Source organism: Vespa crabro, chromosome 21 (assembly GCF_910589235.1).
Source record: "Vespa crabro chromosome 21, iyVesCrab1.2, whole genome shotgun sequence".
NCBI classification, from domain to species: Eukaryota; Metazoa; Arthropoda; class Insecta; order Hymenoptera; family Vespidae; genus Vespa; species Vespa crabro.
Genome location: NC_060975.1, coordinates 3,077,571 through 3,096,766, shown reverse-complemented (window position 1 = coordinate 3,096,766; position 19,196 = coordinate 3,077,571). Strand labels below are relative to the sequence as shown.

Sequence of the window (19,196 nt, the reverse complement as noted above, 5' to 3'; positions counted from 1 at the left end):
TAGATTTTACGAATGTCTTATTCCATTTTCACGGTACTACAAAATGCAACAGCTGATTAAGATCCCATTATTGTAAGTATACAAATATATAAATATATATAGATATAAACACAGATATAATTCCAATATATCACAAATATCTGTTTTCATTCATTCGAGTTTTCAATTGTTAAATTATGTCTAAAAATCTATAGATAAATAAAACTATTCAATGCTTAAAGATATTCTATCATAACGGCTATTCCTTGACCTCCACCGATACACGCTGAACCAATACCTAATTTACCAGCCTTTCTACGCCTGTAATAGATAAATAAATAATCGTTAATAATAATTACTTTAATTATGATTATTCAAAAATAATTTATAAACAATAATTTTTCAAAAATAATGAGCAGAAATATCTCAATTTTACTTACCTAAGTTCATGTACCAAATGAGCGGTAATTCTACTACCTGATGCACCTAATGGATGACCAAGCGCAATCGCACCACCATTCACATTTAACTTGTTCATATCTAAATTGAGTTCTTTGGCGCAAGCTAAAGTTTGAGCACTGAAAGCCTCGTTAATCTACAAAAAAAAATTATTATTATAATTTCATTATCTCTCAACATCAAGATAGAAAAAAAACGAATTAACTGTAATATTACCTCAACAAGTTCAATGTCATCCAATGTTTTACCTGTAATTTTAAGCAAATTACGTATCGCTGGGACTGGTCCAATTCCCATAATACTAGGATCGACACCAGCGACACTGTATCCTACCAAACGTGCCAATGGTACCAATTTTTCTTGTTTGACAACTTCTTCGCTTGCAAGAATCAATGCTCCTGCGCCATCACAAATACCCTAAAAATGACGAAAATAATTATTTTAACATTGTGTATAAAACACTAATTAAACATTTAAAGTTTCCATTACAGATGCTGAACCAGCGGTGACTAAACCATTCTTCTTAAAAACAGGATTCAGTTTTGTTAAATTTTCTTTTGTCGTTTGAGGTCTTGGGTGTTCATCTACGGAGATTGTTACATCTTGTTTCTTAACTTTCACTGTTACTGGAGCAAGTTCTTCTTTGAAACGACCAGCATCATTTGCTAAAAATAATATTTACATTAATAATTTTAATTAATTAAATTTGATAATTAACATTGATAAATTTTTAATTGATATCAAGTATTATTACTAGATAAACTTACCAGCTTTCCATAATTGTTGACTCCTCAAAGAAAATTCATCAACTTCTGCTCGTGTTATATTATATTTCTCTCCAAGCTTTTCCGCAGTTAGACCCATAGGTAAATTACAATAAGTATCGTATAATCCAGCCCAAAGAGCATCCTCGAATTCATGTTTCTGACCTAAAATTGTTCCAAAACGAACGCCTCGGACAACGAATGGTACTTGGCTCATATTCTCAGCACCTCCGGCTAAAACGATTCTTGATTCGCCTGTTAGAATATTCTAAAATGTATTTAAAAAAATTAAAATTCACCCACACACACACACACACATACATATGTGTATAGAAGAATTATAATTTTTTTATTTTTATTTTTAATTATATATATATAAATATACATATATACCTGAGCTGCATTAACGATAGATTGAAATCCAGAACCACATAATCTATTTACTCCTAAAGCAGACCTTTCCAATGGTATACCAGTTTGTAGTAAAATATGACGTGGTAAAAAGGCACCATCTGAAGCAGCTAACTATAATTTATATTTAATAACTAATTATATAATGAAAAAGGAAGAAAAAGAGAGAGAAAGAGAAAGAATATATTATATTAAATTTGATAAAAATATTAATAATTATCTATTAAACTTTTCGTTACTACGGACGACTATAGTCGCTCTCCATAAAATGCTACTGAAGTATGGGCGACTATAGTCGCTCTACACTTTTTTAACACATTTTTGACGTAGCGGAGAAATCGTCCGTAGCAAAAGTGTTAATAAATAAATATACTAATAGTAAATCGAATTTTACACACAGATAATATTATAGAAATTTTCTTTAGTAATATAAATAATATTGTATATATGTACGTACCGTTAATACTTGTCCGAAAACAACGCTATCAATTTTTTCCGGCTTTATTCCTGCTGATTGCATGGCAGCATTAGCTGCGACAACAGATAATTCGGTTGCAGTTTTGTTTGCAAAAACACCACCCATTGTTCCAAATGGAGTTCGCTTTGCAGCAATAATGAAGATACCTGAAAAAAAATTATTTCATATTTTCATTAATTTTGTTTGTTTGTTATTTTATTTTATTCTATTCGATAAAAAATCTGTTCTATAATAAATAATACCAGTTCTAACAATAAATTTTACTTATGATAAATTAATTCTATCGATTTTGTCATTTTTTTATTATTGAAATTATGTTTATATATAATAAATTTATTTACATTTAAATCTCTTTATTTATCACCTATTAAAATTTCATTTTTATTTTATTATTTCAATTAAATACAACTATTGAAGGACGATGAATTATTATTAACTTATTTATAGAAACAGAAATCAATATTTTTTTCTTTAAGAGAAATAAGCAATATTACTGAAAATGTACACAATAGAAATACAATACATTATCAAAAAGTACATGTGCGATAAACATGTTTGCGTACGGATTTGCATAATACAAATTGCGTACGGAAAGAAATTAATATTTTATGAAATGAGAATACAATACTATATATATATACACACACACAGAGACACAGACACACATACACACACATTATATACAGTATTGGGTTGAGTGAAAGTTCGTGCTGATTTGTGGTAGGTAATATAATGACGAAATCAGCATGAATTTTTCGGACAACCTAAAAGTTTATATAATTGAAGAAAATATATTGAGAAACAATTTTTTTTCAAACTTAGTATTGAAAAATTTAGTATTTTACATTTTTATCAGAACAACAGCCATAACTGTAAGACTTAATGAATCATGTGCAAAAATATATATGCATATGGATTTACGAAAAAGCTACGTCATTAAACGTTCATATTTTTTTTTCAAACTATTTTAAATAACTCATTTTTTTTACATTTTTTTTAATGTTAATATAGTAAAAAAAAAGATATGCCTTATTATTGCTGCGTGAATCAACAAACATTCAAATGAACAGTATTTTCTCAAAATACTTGACGAATTAATCATTTTTCGGTATTGTAGTGTGATATTTATTTATTTATAGTGTAATTTTATTCGGAGCATTTTTTCTATAAAACTAAATATAACGTAAATATTTGAAATAGTAGGAGCCATACTATATAATTTGTGAGCTAACAAAGATAATGGAGGAATGAAATAAAAGAGCATTAACGTATTATAAATCATAATATTACGAATCCGTACAAAATTGAAAGAATAAAAAAAGAAAAAAAAAACATTTCGATACAAAAATTTATCGTTTATATTAAAAATTATTTTCGATAGTTAACACAGAAAAAAATCAAATGAAAAAGAAAGAATAATAAAAAGCGTTTATCAATTGTTCTTTACCAATATTTACCAATATTCTTTCTCAATTTTCTTGTTTTAATATATCGATTAGGTTAGTAATAATCATTATAGATCTTCAGAAGTAATGATCACTTACCTTTTGTAATGATCGACATTTTGCAATATGATATAATATAATGTATAACAATTAAAAATAAAAAATTATTATAAAACTTGTTCACAAATGGTATACTCAAAACGTACTGACTATTTTCAATACTTCAATAGAATTTATTACTTTGCTGTATCATCGAGGAAAGAAATGGAAGTGGTTGAGTGATATGAAAATGTCAGGGATGGTGCAATCGAATTCAGAACCCTAAATCTTCAATAAGAATTTTATTCATATTAAATATAATTGGGAATAAAAATGAAGGAAATTTATTAATTAATAGACTTAAAAATAATATTACATTTCTATTAATCTTGTTGAATATAGAATTAACATTTTTTTTCTTTATTTTTTTTGTTATTTACGAATATTTACATGAATTATAATATTTTAGTTTTTTGAATTGTTACATATACTACGAAATACTAATAACAAATAGTAATGCAATAATTTTTTTTAGTATATAATAATAAATAAGTATTATATTATTTATTCAATCTAAGATCAATAAATAAAGACAATGATAATGTATTTTCTTAAAATAATCCTATGTTTTTCTCTTTTTTATATATATATAGATAACATGAATTGAACCCTGATTCATAATACTTTAACAACGTCTAAAGTCTAAACGAGCAATTGATATGACACTATCTATGATATGTCATATGTTTACATTTATGATATGTTATAATTTAGTAAAACAAAGTTTATTTCTTTATTATTTTTTATTTTTAATATGATCACAATTTATCATATAAATTAAAAAAAAAAATAAATAAAAATTAAATATTAATCCTACTCGTCGCTGTAGCATTAAATCAAAGATAAATACAAAAATTAAAGGAATTTAAATATGTATATTTAAATATCTATTTTAAGTGTGTATTTACAATATTATTATGTTAAAAACATATATATATATATATATATATATATATATATATATATATATATAAAATTTCATACATAAAAAAAAATTAAAATCACAACAGAGATTATAAATACACTCAAAATTTCTTACATTTCTATAGGATATTATTGTACCATTAGGACTTTGATCGGACTTCTTTACTTTAAAAAATTAAATTATAATTCATGCATAAATAAGATAAATATGCATTAAAGTCTCGTAGAAGAAATTTTACTTCTTGATACTTTTATAATAACTTCATATGTGCATAATTAATATAATGTGAACTTTGGACTAATCGTAAGAAGACAAAAAGAATAGCTAGTAAGAACAATATTTTAACTTCATATTACCTTTTGTAGATGTTGAAAGAAATTATTTTTAATGATTTAAAATCGTTTACATAGTGAAGTCTTTTATTTAATTTCTATTTTATAGAAACTTATTGTTACTCTAAAGAATGTTATTAAGAATTTTTTTCTAATTTGGAAAATATTTCTATATTACTATATTACTCTAGTCAAGAAGTTATATCATAATAGAATATCTTTGATATTATATTTACATGTAATAAAATAATAGATTTTTGCATAATCGCATTTATAGTATTTCTATCTTAGACGAATTAAATACTTACATAAATGCAAAATAATAAAAAATCGTTATTTAATAATTATTAATAAAAAGCATGAAATTTTATCTATTTGTTATAAGACAATCATTAGGACAAATTGATTGGCACACACTTCTTTTTATTTATCGAGTATTTCAATTTACTCTTGTTACTTTGTTTTTCTTAGAGATATCAAATACAGAATAAAATTATGAAAACATTCTTTTTTTGTTGCTTATACTATTTTGATAAATACATGGACTAAAATAGAGAATTGTATAATAACAATAGTCATGTAATATCTACATCAATGTCATTTGTTTGTATATAGACTATGTCTTGAAAACATAAAAAGTACAGTAAAAAATTTCCTCTAGTGAGACTTCAATAACAATACATTCTATGTTTACAAGGGAGATCGTAATAATTAGCTATTACAAAGAACTTTCTTATTTTTCCTCTACTTGTTCACTAATATCGGCTTGTTTAGCACATTCCAATCCCTGGAAATAATTCAACCAAAACATGATATAATTTCTTTAAAACTAAAAAGTGAAAATTTTTAATATATATAAAATTTGTTATTATATATCTGTTTATAAAAATGTTTTTTTATACTTACACATATGTAAATTTTATGCATTTGTTCCGCTGCTTGTGGAGATGAAAAAATTGCTTTCAAAGTACGGCTTGTAGGAGGCTCTAAAGCATGATCGATAGCAGTCCAAATACACTTTTTCCCTTCGAGCTGGAAAAGATAAACAAAATATTGTAAATAACGAAACAATCTATAACGATTTAAACAAAAATTCTTTTCTATATCATTCTTATATTTGTTAATAAATATTACCTGCATTTCGGTGGTCATACTAATTATCGTATTACTCAACATTTCTCCAGATCCATCAGCTTTAAATATTATTTTTTCACCAAAAATATTTGAATCATAATATATTGCCAATGTTCCTAAAGCTATCTGTATCCATTTTGTTCCATCATTTGATTTTGTATATAAGGTGGCTCTTTTTTCAAAAAATAATGAACCTTCATCCTCATCATGATCATCTTCATCATCAACATCCTCTTGATCATCGATTTCATCATCAATCTCATCAACACATTCTTGATCTTCTTGCACAATTCCTCTGTTATATTTGATATCTATATAACAAATATAGATGTATATAAAACAAAGACATAATTTATTACACTTAACTACAAGATTCTGATTATTATACAACTTATTAAAAAAAGTCAAAAAGAATTAAATTTTATTTCAGCATATTGTGAACAATCATGACATAATTCATAAAATTATAAAAGTTAATTATAATTCATATGATATATACCTGTAAAAAAAAAACAAAATCCGATCTTATTTCGAGAAATTATATATTTTTATTCTTACTATATGAATCTAAGAAAATATAAATGATACAAAATACTTTTTTAAAAATTATTATAAATTGAGTAGATAATATTTCCAAACTTACATAATATAATAAAATATATAAATTGTATGCTGTTATATCTGGTATTAGTTATATTAATATTATTAATAGTTTTCTATTATTTAGTGTGTACTTTTCAGAAATCATGTAATTATCACTTATTTATTATCTAGGATGTTCGTAAACTAACATTTGCATTTTATTTTTATTTTTATTGTTATTATTATTATTATTATTATTATTATTATTATTATTATTATTATTATTATTAGTATTATTATTATTATTATTACTATTACGTTAATATAGTTTATTACAAATGAAAAATCTTATTTAATACATAAACATAAAATTTGAGAAATTACATAGGATTATAAACAAATGAAAAAATGAAATTTGTCTTTTTTGTTTATATATTATAAATGAAAAAATTAAAAATAAACATGACAATTGAATAGTTGACCATAGTTGTTATATAAATACATATTATTTTTCGTTAAATATCATTGTGCTTAATTAAATTATATATTCATATATCTTTCATTCATATTTTTGTCCTATAAAAACATTGGTTTAATGTTAATCAAAAAAATATTGTTACATTGAATTATTTTTATATTATCGCCAATTTGATACAAAACACATTTATTTACTGGAAGGAGATATATCAAAAATTAATCAATTCATAATTAATACAAGCACTAAATATGATATATAAATCAAAAAAATTTCTTAAATTAAAATAATATTTCAATAAATTGAATAACATTCTGTTCACAAAAGAAGTATTATCATCTAACATCGCCAAAGCTATATTATAAGTGACTTTTAATATGAAAGTTATATATTAAATGTAAAAATGCATTTCTTAGCTCTCTTAACAATTTTATAACATTTTATTACATAACATTTAAATATAGAATTGAGTAATATTTGATTTTATTATATTATAAAATGTGTTTACTACACATCTATTTTGAAAGTAAAATAATTTCGATATGAAAATTTGTAGAATATCTTACAAAGGCAAGAATTAAATCGTAGAAGCTGTCTATAAAAACAAAACTTTGTAAATATTATTTCCAATATGTTAATCGTCAATTTAAATAAAGCAATATATGTATTTTTACATTTCTTATATACACTTACATTTACAGTAATGTTATACAATTGACATTTCACAGAAAAGATGTATCGCTCAATTTATAAAATTAAATATCGTTATACATACATAAATTTTTTAATTATAAAACATTCTACATAATAGAAAAAGAAAAAAGGTAAAGAAAAAAATATTTGAACTTCATGCAATAAAACTATTATGAATATCAGTAATGATTACTAAGCAAAAAAATTAAGATTAGCTACCTTGTTCACTTTGTCTTTCACGTAGTGTTTGTTGTACTTTCTCGACAATTTCCTTAAATTGTGCTGCCAACTCTGAAGTTTTAAATTTAACTGCAAGCTCTTCGACACATGGAGTTTCTTCCGCATGATTCATACCTGCCCATATCCATGCTCGATCCGACGTAGAAAGCGGACGGAACTCTGTATCTGGTTTGATTAGAAAATTACATACAACTTTGTAAACTTGTTCTCTACGTAATAATAATCGATATGATCCATATTTGGCATGATGTAAGATTTTCATTTCTCCAACTCCTCTTTCTTTCCATTCTTTTGTAGCATTATTGTATCTATATAACTTGGCTCTATTACAAAATACTGAAAATATATTTATTTTCAATTTAGTATTATATTCTTGGATATAAAGAAGATCAAAAAATAAAATAAGTAAACTTAAATCAAATAATTACTTTTTTCTTCATCTTCTTCACCAGTTCGTACTTCAATAGCATCTGGCATTGGAATAATAGGTTCAAAATGAGGATCATGTTCCTGATCATTTTCATTTTCATTACATTCATCTTCGTCGTTATCATCTTTTTTATCTTTATCTCGTTGGTTTTGTTTTATTTCTTCTGTTGTTGTTGATTTATTAGGAACCGATGAAGTTATTTTTGAACCGAACACAGATGAGCCAGTTCCAGTAAAAGAAAAGTTCGGATCTGTGGAAAAAAATTATATAATGTATTGTAATTCTTTAAAATAATTAACATTGATTCATACCTTTTTTAAAGGCTTCTAGTTGTGGGCCTTTCTGAGCTAAAGAAGAAAATGTTAAATTACTTTGTGTCAAGAAATCACCAATATTATCATCTTTGTTAGATGTGTCTTCTGGTAATGTAGAATCAGCTGCACCAAAGTTTAAGTTACTTGAAAATGGTGCTGAAGTATTACCAACTAATGAGATTGCACCCATCGTTCCAAAGCCAGTTCTAAAAGCATTTCCAGTTGATATTGTATTGGTTGTCATACCAAATATTGTTGTCGAACTGGGAGTAGTAGTGTTAGTTGTTGTAGATAAATTACTAAATGTGTTTGTAAAAGTTAATGATGAACTGCTTCCTGTTGTATTTAAAAATGATTCTACTAATCCTGTATCTATCGGTTTTGATGTTGTGCTGATTTCTAGTCTAGATCCAAAGTTAGGCATTACAAGTGATTTACTAGGAATAAATTGTGGCTTGTTGAATAAATTCCCAACAGAAGTAGGAAAACTGCTAGATTGTTGATTCGTACCAACTGGTTCACAAATTTTTACATTACTATTACCAAACCATTTTGATAGCGTATTATTTGAATCCTCTGTAGATTTATTAGACTGATCAATTGATCCACTTGTTATCAAGTTATCATTTAATGTCGGTTGAGAAGAAACCGACGCTCCAAATAAAAATCCAGCTGATTTCTTGTCATTGAAAGGAGTAGATTTGTCTTCAACAGATAATGTAGAAAAACCAAATATATTAGAAGTAGTAGATGTATTTGGTTTAACCGTGACTGCACTTTTTGCATCAGAATTATCTGATTTTGTCACAAATGAAATTCTAGTAGAAGCATTTGTTTGAGCTTTTCCATTTCCATTATCTGAAGTTTTAATTTCATTAATGTGTGAATTTGTATTCACGGGAGCAATATATGTCTTTGAAGTTAAAATTGTTGAACTTGAAGTTCCATTAGTCTTTAATTCTCCTTGAGCTTGTGAATCTTCAATTAGTGGTGTACTTGATTCTTTGCATCCTATGCATCCTGGACAATCCTCTTTTTGCTTATAAGCATAAAAATTCTCTGGCAATTGTAATTTTAAAGCAGCATCTCTCTCTTCAGGTGTAACTTTTAATTCATATATAATTTGAATATCTTGAGAGGACTTTGTATTTTGTTGTTGTATTTGCTCGTCTTGAACAATTTCATTGTTTGATGATAATTTTTCTGATTTTCTAGCATTATCAATAGCTTTTTTAAAATCTGCTGCAATTTCTGAAGTTTTAAAACGACACGCAAATTGCATGTACTCAATTGCTCCTTCACTGTAATCTGCAGCATTCCACAGCCAAGTTTTTTCATCTTTTGGTTTAAATTCTACTTCTGGTAAGAGACAATGATTTAAACATAATTTCAGTACTTGATCTCGTCTCATTATCAGTCTTAATTTTTTAGTTTGATGATGCCTTAATAATTTAATATCACCTAATCCACGTTCCTTCCATTCTTTAGCTACAGAATCATACCTAAATAATTTAGCTCTATGACTATAAAGTATTTCCTCGTCTTCTTCTCCAGTTTTAACTTCTATCTCGTCTGGCATTGGAATTATCGGTGAAAAGTGAATATCATCACTTTCAACGACTTCTTCGTCACTAGTTTCTGCAGCACCAGATGATTTTGCAGGTGATTTGGCGGGTGATTTTGCGGGTGATTTTGCTGTAAAATTAAAGCCAAAAGACTTCTCAGGACAACCAAATGTAAATTGTGTGTCTTGAGACGTTGAAGTACTTTGTTGTTGCATTCCTCCAAATATGCCTATTATTGGACTAGATTTTATTGCTGTGTTAAGTTGTACTTTACTCGCAGATTCATCTGTAGCTCCATCTACTGACTTGTTTATTCGAAATGTAAATCCACTTGTATCTTTAATAGATTCTTGAGGAATACCAAAAGTAAATGTAGGTTTTGATTCAGAAGATAATCCGAAACCACTTGTCTTTTGTTTAGGTGGCATAGATGGATCTTTAGGACTATCACAAGCAATACAATAATTATATGTTTCCAAATTGGAAATATAACATGCCTTACATTCCCATGAACCAGAAGGTTTTTTAAATAGCTGAGAAAGTGGCACTTGTTGAGAAGATGGTGTGGATTCAACTGCTCCAGTAGGTACACTAGAAGTTGCAAGAGGAGACGATTCTCCACATGCTAGACATTTTGATTGTTTACCATCATTTCTAGTGTAACATGCATTACATTCCCAAGAATCTGGAGATGGCTTAAATAATTCTGATAATGGTACTTGTTTATTTTCTGCAATTACGTTTGATGTTTCGGATATTTTTTTATTTTCATATTTTTTCACATCACTAGAAATATTATCTTTTTTCTTTTTCTGTTGATCATTTATAAGAATATCATAGAATTTTGATGCTTGCTCTAGGCTTTTAAATGTTACAGAATATGATTCCAATTTATTCTCTCCTTTAGCATCATAAACAATCCAATTAATAACATTTTTGCTTATAGACTTAATATTAAATTTCATTTCTGCTGATACATCTTGATTATAACAGACTTTTGAATCCTCTTCTCTATGCATTAATAAATTCAAATTTCCTGTTTTTACATTCAATATAATTTTCATCTGTCCAGTACCTTTATTCTCCCAGTTTTTATTATCTTTATATTGTCGTTGAAGAGTTGCTTTTTGTTCAAATAAAACTTTTGTTTCACATGCCTCTTGGCCAGGTAGTTCAGATTTTTGAGTGATACCGCTTGCTGTAGTTGGAGCAATTAATGTTGCAGGTGCAGATGCATGCAGTCTTCTTAATGGGACACGAGACGCTGAAGTTGTAGAAACAATTGCTGCTGTTTGAGATGTAGTAACTGTAGTTACGTCACGCATACCAATTGAGAAAGTAAAACCAGTTCCTTGCATTGTTGTTATAGGTGTAGATACATTTTTGGATGTTGTCGAGGTGATTATGACCTCAGGTGTTTTGTTGAATTCAGGTTTATTGAATGAAAAACCCACAAATGGACTTACTTTCGGTGTTTCATTTTGTTTCTGAGATGTACTTTCTATTCCAGTAGAAACCGTTTGAATGATTGGCTTTGAAGTGAAGGAAAATCCACCAACAACAGCTGTAGATGTGGCAGTTTTTTCTTTTTCTAACGGCACATTATTTATGACTGTTGAAGTAACGAGAGATGATGAATAATTGTTCTCTCCTTCGGAAATTTTAACATTGGTCGCCGCTTTATTATCAGTTTCATTCAATACTTTTTCATTAATAGATGTTAAGCTGGCTCTGGCACTATCAAAATGTTGTTTGAATGAGAGAGCTTCTTCTGCGGTTTTGAATCTGATACAAAGTTTTTCAATTTTTACTTCTTCATCTGCAAAATCATTCGCAACCCAAATCCAAGCTTTATCATTATTTGGCATACTAGTTAACTCCATATCAGGTCTTAACATATGATTAGCACATATTTTTAAAACTTGTTCTCTACGCATCAACAAACGAACTTTCCCTTCTGCATTTCGTAATAATTTAACATTTCCAACGCCACGTTCTTTCCATTCCTTATCCACAAAACGGAAAAGTTTTGCGCGTGCACAATATAATGTAACTTCATCTTCTTCGCCTGTTGTAACTTTAACTTCAGCAGGCAATGGGATGACAGGAACAAAATCTGGTATTGGATCGTGTTCTGGTTCATGTAGTTCAGCAGAACTATTTGGTGAACTAGCTGTGCGTACTTCAATATTATTGCTTTTTGGTATTTCCGATAGTGAAATATTCGCAGGTGTTGATGTAAGCGTTGCAGGCAAAGGTGATAAATTGATAGTTGTTGGAATAGTAGCTTGAGGTGGCATAGAGATTTGATAACAATGTGGTACATTCTGTGATTCTGTAGTAGTTGTAACAGTAGAAGTATTTCCCATTCTATATTGAGCAGGAATAGTAACACTCAGAGTAGGTTGCACTAATGGTACCGTAGTTGGTAATGTGTCTGAAGTAGTTATTACAACATTTACAGGTGGAGATTTCTTAGTAGAAGTATCTTTTACTATAGTTTGAGGCTTCGTTACTTCAACTTTCTGCATTGGCATTTGCAATGATATATTTGTTGGTGGTATAAGATCACTCAATTGAGTTGCCAATCTTGATGCAGCAAAGAGACCTTGCTGTAACATGTCTGGTACTTTAGGTCGATTAGGATACAACACAGGGATTGGATAAACATTCGGAGGATATAAAGGTGGAATTGCTTGTGCATTTGGATCAGTAAATGGTATAGTTCCTTGATAATAACCTTGGAAAGCTGTTGCTGGTGGATATACTAATGGTGAATAAGGATGTCTATGAGATGGCGGAAATATATTTCCAGAAATGGAAGATGTTGGTGCTGACTGATTGGTTGTATAATTTATATCACCATAGTCTTCTTCGCCAAAAACATATAAATCGTCTTCTATATTAGAATTAAAATTAACTGGTTGAACACGTTGTTTTTGAGAATCTTTTCTTAATTCTGCCATTTCTTTTGTTAAATCATCTATCTTTTCCATTATCATTTTATTTTGTTCTATAATTGTTTGCATAACAGTATCTCTAGTATGCATCATTTGACGTATCTGAGCATCAAGACGTTCAGGACTTGGGCGTGCTTCCTAAACATACAAACAGTTTTAAATACTATCTCTCTCTCTCTCTCTCTCTCTCTATATATATATATATATATATATATATATATATATATATATATAACTTATCAAATTACCGTGCGATTCCTTGATAAATCCATAATATCTTGATGTTGTGGTCTACAAGGTGTACTAGATTGTTTCGGAGTACGATGAGTATTTTTTTGTGGTGTACTTAATATATTCACAGGAGTGCCTAATCCAGTTAAAGAAGATATAGGATTCGTTATAGGATGATCAACTCCACTATGTGCAGGTGAATAACTTTCATCTGATAACACATCACACTCATTTCTACTTACTGCAATATGATTACATAAAATATTATAAAACTAGATAAATACTATAATATGGACAATATAAATATAAAATCCTACTCTTAACTTACAGTCTCCTTGTGATAAATCTGGATCGATCCTTTTTAATTCATTTTCTATAGCTGAAATATGTATACACAGTTCCGAATCTAATGGATGTTCCAGATTCATTCCTGGATTACGTAATCGATCTAAAGTAAGATAATAACAATTTCTAGCTTTCGAGAGCATAATAATATGCTGTGATCTTATTTCTGATGTTAAGCTTTCTCTAGGCATAGAATCGACTATTTCGTCAGCAAGAATTTTATAAATCTATTTCAAACAAATTATATTTTATTTTTAAATAAATTAATAAGAAAATTAAAAAAATTAAAGGAAAAGATCTTACTTGTCCTTGCTGAAATGTAGCTTCTGGGCATTTCAATACTTGCAATGCATCAATTGCTTCCTCATATTGTTTACTCCGTAAAAATCGTTGAGCCAAAAGTAATTTACCTTCTTCTAAAGCGTTAGTTAATTCTGCATTACTCATGTTCTTTCTATTCTTACAAATAAGTTAAATATAGTTACATAAATAAAATATCATATATATTTACAAAGAATAAAACAATGTTTTAATTACATAAACAATATATACTTACCCTTCATAATTAAATAATTTAGAATTTGTTACACGTATAGTTTGATTATTTTGCAATCTTTCAAGAAGAGGTATAACAGTTGACCAATAAAGTTCATATCGAACTTCTAAGGGCCTAATGTCAAGATGCTCTGGATCTTTTTCTTTTAATATTTTTACCTAAATTATCATAGCATATATTATAAAACTACACTTTTAGATATTTTTAATACAAAATTTTAATATTAAAATTAATATTAAAATTAATATTAAAATTAATATTAAAAATGAAAAATTAATCGATATTTACCCTATGATGAAATAATCGTGCTAAATGTACCAGAACTACTGGATGCAAACCATGATTGCCGATACAACGAACAACTTCTAAACCGCGTCGTAATTCTTGTCTAATCTCTCCTAAATCCCCTTCTAATGTCTCTTTTCTAGAGTACATTTTATATGCATATGACCACCTATGAAGGTAAACTCTTTTATTTAAATAATTTGCAAATATTAATAAAGATAATGAGAGGAAATCATTAATACCATTTCTCTTGTGCAGATGTACAAAGGGAACTAGTTAAATCTGCTGGTAAAGTAGGAAGTCTTTCTCGAGTTAAGAAACCTCTTTGTTGCTGATCTTCAACCATTACAGCAGCACATAAAACTAAAAATAAAAATATTTTTATGAATGTTTCTTAATCCAATCACATTATCAAACATTATATTATAATTAACGATTAACATAGTATAATGTTATTATGTTTACTTCTACAACTAACCTGCAGCATTTAAAAATGCATCAATGTCTAATTTACATAATGTGTCAGGACCAGCTTGATTTAGATTATGAACAGAAAATTGCAATTCTGGAAATACATGTGAATACTGCTGTGGATATGTCTGATCCTTCTTTTGAGTATTTTGAAGTCGACTTCTAATACCAAGCCAAACATGATGATGTAACGAATCTGGCCATACTTCTTCCGAAACTGAAATAAAACTTAATTGCAATAATTTTTAAAATTATATCTAATCGACTAAAAAAATAAAATCTACCTTCATCATAGCGTTTTAATTCATTTGGTAAACACAAACGAAGAGGTGGATTAAAAACTGTATGATTGCAAAAATATGAAGGTTTTATATGTTGTTGATACAGTTTGGATGCAAAACTTTTCTAGAAATATATATTATATGCATGTAAATAAGAAATATTAATAATATTAACTGTTATATATTAAATAAGATATTCATAATACCCGATAAATTTTTTCTCTCCATGCTTCTGTGAAGAAAAATGTATTAATCTTATTCATCAGTTTCTTGACATTATTTCTTGCACAATCCTGAAGAACGTTACCTAAACAAGATGAAACACTTATAAAATAATTTTCATACTCTTAAATCATTAATAGTTAATCCTTAAACATACCAGCCTGGCTACATCTGTACGATCCTTCTCTATACCATACTGAAACTAAGTTTTTAAATTGATCTTTCCCATGAATAGCCCATGAAGCTGTAGAATCTACAGGATGTACATGTAATGCAAATAAAAAAAGAACTGCACAAAGTTGACTTGCTTCATCCCAACTGCCTTGTTCTCTTTTAGTTTTTCGTAATAATAAACATGCTAAATGAAAATGCAATTGACCCCACATATGTGTTAACATCTCTTCTGTGTAAGTTGGATAATCAGATAAATTTTGTGATTTAAATTCAGTCAAAACTTGATCAAAACTGAAAAAAGAAAATATATAAATATATAAATATATACAAATTTGTAAATAATTTATAATGATAAAATTATAATAAAAAGATTATAGTAATATTATATTATATAATGTTCTAATAATAGAAAGCAATAATTTTTATCAAATTTTAATACTTTTCTAATATTATTTTCAATTAAATGTAATTAATTTTTATTGTGACATACTTAAATACTGCTTGCGTTGCTTCCTGTATTGTTTTAATTGTTTCATTGCCATGCTCCTTCAAAGAAAGTGCTGCATATCTTTCTAATGTGGATATATAAAACACCCAAAATGACCAATCATCTTGTTTGCTCTTTTTACATTTTCCCAATAACTCACTCAGCGATTGATACCACATAATGCTATTTCTGTGACAATATGTTGTTTCCACGTTAGCAGCATGATTATAAGCATCATTTAATCTTTGTTTTGCCATATAATATTTAATTAATTTAACACGCAAGTCGACATCTGTTGGCCTGATGGATAACTCGGCTAAAAAAAAGAATTAATTGTAATGAATAATTCAAAAATATTATATAACATATTTATAATCTTTAGAATTAAGGATTACATATTTTTAAATGTTTGCTAATATTAATTTAAATAAGTAATATTTTAACACTTACATGCAATTAAAGCTTCAAGATCTTCGCTACTATCATTTGGTCTTTCTGCCATTAACATTTTCTCTTTTAATTTGAAAATTATAGGATGATGTGGAAATTGTTTATCGGCTCTCTTTACCCAATATCTTATACGATTAACATCTGTACCAGTATCCATATCAACCAATAATTCACAAACTGATATAAAATAATAAATAAATTATTACAATAATTATTTGTTTTATATTATCGTTAATATTTAAGAATATACCTTTTAAAACTAAATCATTTTGACTTGCATCTAATTCAAGAGATAACTTATATTGATTAAATGCTGCTTCTTTTTCTCCTAACGCTTCAAGAGTTTGACCTAATAACTTATGTGCGCCTGGTGATTCTTCTCGTACTTCCAAGTAAGAAGATACATATCTCTTGGCAGATTCATAATCTCCTACTTGATAATATAATTTAGCTATATTATAACAACGGTATGGTTTCTGTAAGTAAAAAAATATGTTGTATAAGTCAATCTTTATGTTATAATATAATAAATTTAATAGTTAACTACTCCTTTTTAGCAATTTCTGTAGTCGTTTTAATAATAATAATATTACTATTTCAAATAACTTTGTAATACTCAAAGATACCAAAAATTCTTCTACATGAAAATTGTTTAATTTGAAGAGATAATAGAATAATAAAATAATAGAAATTAAGATTATTTCAAAGTTACAAATTTGCAGATTTCAAAGTCATTAATATTCTTCAAAATTTATAAATTATCAAACATTGTAAATATAAATAAGTTATGCATTATTATGTTAATTTCAAAAAATTGAAATATTTTGGTAAAGAACAATAACCATAGGGATTACACTGTTATAAAACACTGCATTACAAAATTCTTTGTTATATCTTTTATAAAATATTTACAAAGCAACAGTTAAATTTTATTATAAAAACATTTCTATAATGTTAAAATTTTAGAAAAAAATGACCTTGAAATGATCAGTTTCTATAATTTGAATTGCCTCTTCAAAGAAAATAATTTTTATTAAAAAAATGTTTGGTATATTTGAAAATAATGTTACCCGAGCATGGTAACGTTAAGGAGAGCACACTTATTTAAGTTTCTATAGAATAGGTTATGAAGATTCATATAACTGTACTATATCAAAGTTAAAAGATCAATACAATGTAATTAACAAAGAGAAGACCGTGTTTAAACATGTGGTAAACAGAAAATGAGTTTATATTGTTAAAAAATTCGAATAATTCTTTTCTAAAGAAGTTAATCACTTAAAAACGTTACGAGTGCGCGCCTTGAACGTAACAAAACGGTCATTCATTTTACACGGTCTCTCCGTGCTAAAAACAAGCCATACCTCATTGTCGTTTTTCAGTTTACGAAAAATATCTTGAACGTGACGATCAACGTCTTTTTTTGACCGAAACATGTTTCAGGTCACTACAATGCGTTTTATTTCACAAAATTGCGACAGATTATTATAACTAGCACTTTATTAAGGTATAGTTCAAAACACCAAAAAAACCTTGATACGAGGTGCCGCTTTCTACAACGTAAATCTCCTCTTTCAAACGGTTTTCAGTGATGCCACGACACTAAATGAGATATTTCTAGTATTGCAAACACTTATCGCTAGAAATATTTTTGAAAAACCTAGTGATAACTTAATATAAAATCTACGTAAGTGCATGAATACAAGCCTTTCAAATAAATTTAATTTTTTATTCATATTTTTCGAATAAATGAATTGTTTACTATGATTAATATACACATTTCATTTCAATTTATTTATTATATTTGATATAATCATTATAATCTAATAATTATAGACTTTGTTTCTCAATATTTTAAATTTTAAACAAATAAACGTTTTCTTCTTGAATCTCTTCAAACAGTGGTTCACAACTTTTTATTGTATTTGTGATACAAATAATGTAATTAATATTGTAATTGATCTGTAATATATGTAATTAATAAGCAAATTATTAATAACTTTTTTATTTTGTTAATTAAATGTTAATTACTACAACTAATCAATTGATTTAAAACAAAAAGTGAAAATGAAAATATCATCATATTCAATAATCACTATGTAACTCTATATTCTATATATATATACACATGAATCAACTGAAGAATGTAATATTTATTCAATATCTAATATATTTAAGAAAATTCTTGATAATTATTTATTATATTTCATTAATAAATATAAAATAGATTGTATTTATAATATATTATATTATTTCAATAGGATAGAAAAATATAACACTGATTAGCGTTGTATCCCACGGATCAATTGTTAGTGAAATAAACTAATCAAAATAAAACTTTAAAAAGATATTTATTTGCTTTAATAATAAGAATAATTAAACTTAATCGAAAAAAAAAATTATTTTTTG

At 27.0% G+C, this 19,196-nt stretch overlaps 2 protein-coding genes across 2 annotated transcripts; both read right to left on the bottom strand.

Moving 5' to 3' along the window:
- On the bottom strand, positions 1-3,791 carry LOC124431528 (3-ketoacyl-CoA thiolase, mitochondrial). The gene is made up of 8 exons (XM_046979561.1): positions 3,636-3,791; positions 2,071-2,237; positions 1,596-1,727; positions 1,206-1,470; positions 928-1,103; positions 655-855; positions 420-574; positions 1-300 (listed from the first exon to the last, which is right to left on the bottom strand). Exons 1-8 carry the CDS (start codon positions 3,652-3,654, stop codon positions 216-218), a joined length of 1,200 nt encoding a protein of 399 aa, XP_046835517.1. The 5' UTR covers positions 3,655-3,791; the 3' UTR covers positions 1-215.
- Positions 3,792-5,294: 1,503 nt separating this feature from the next.
- LOC124431523 (ranBP2-like and GRIP domain-containing protein 3) lies at positions 5,295-18,377 on the bottom strand. The gene is made up of 20 exons (XM_046979553.1): positions 18,152-18,377; positions 17,038-17,263; positions 16,788-16,964; positions 16,341-16,653; positions 15,834-16,141; positions 15,661-15,761; positions 15,458-15,578; positions 15,181-15,390; positions 14,945-15,065; positions 14,706-14,871; positions 14,418-14,575; positions 14,165-14,315; positions 13,845-14,088; positions 13,534-13,757; positions 8,758-13,423; positions 8,445-8,696; positions 7,996-8,352; positions 6,027-6,337; positions 5,799-5,924; positions 5,295-5,679 (listed from the first exon to the last, which is right to left on the bottom strand). Exons 1-20 carry the CDS (start codon positions 18,221-18,223, stop codon positions 5,626-5,628), a joined length of 8,358 nt encoding a protein of 2,785 aa, XP_046835509.1. The 5' UTR covers positions 18,224-18,377; the 3' UTR covers positions 5,295-5,625.
- Positions 18,378-19,196: the final 819 nt, after the last annotated feature.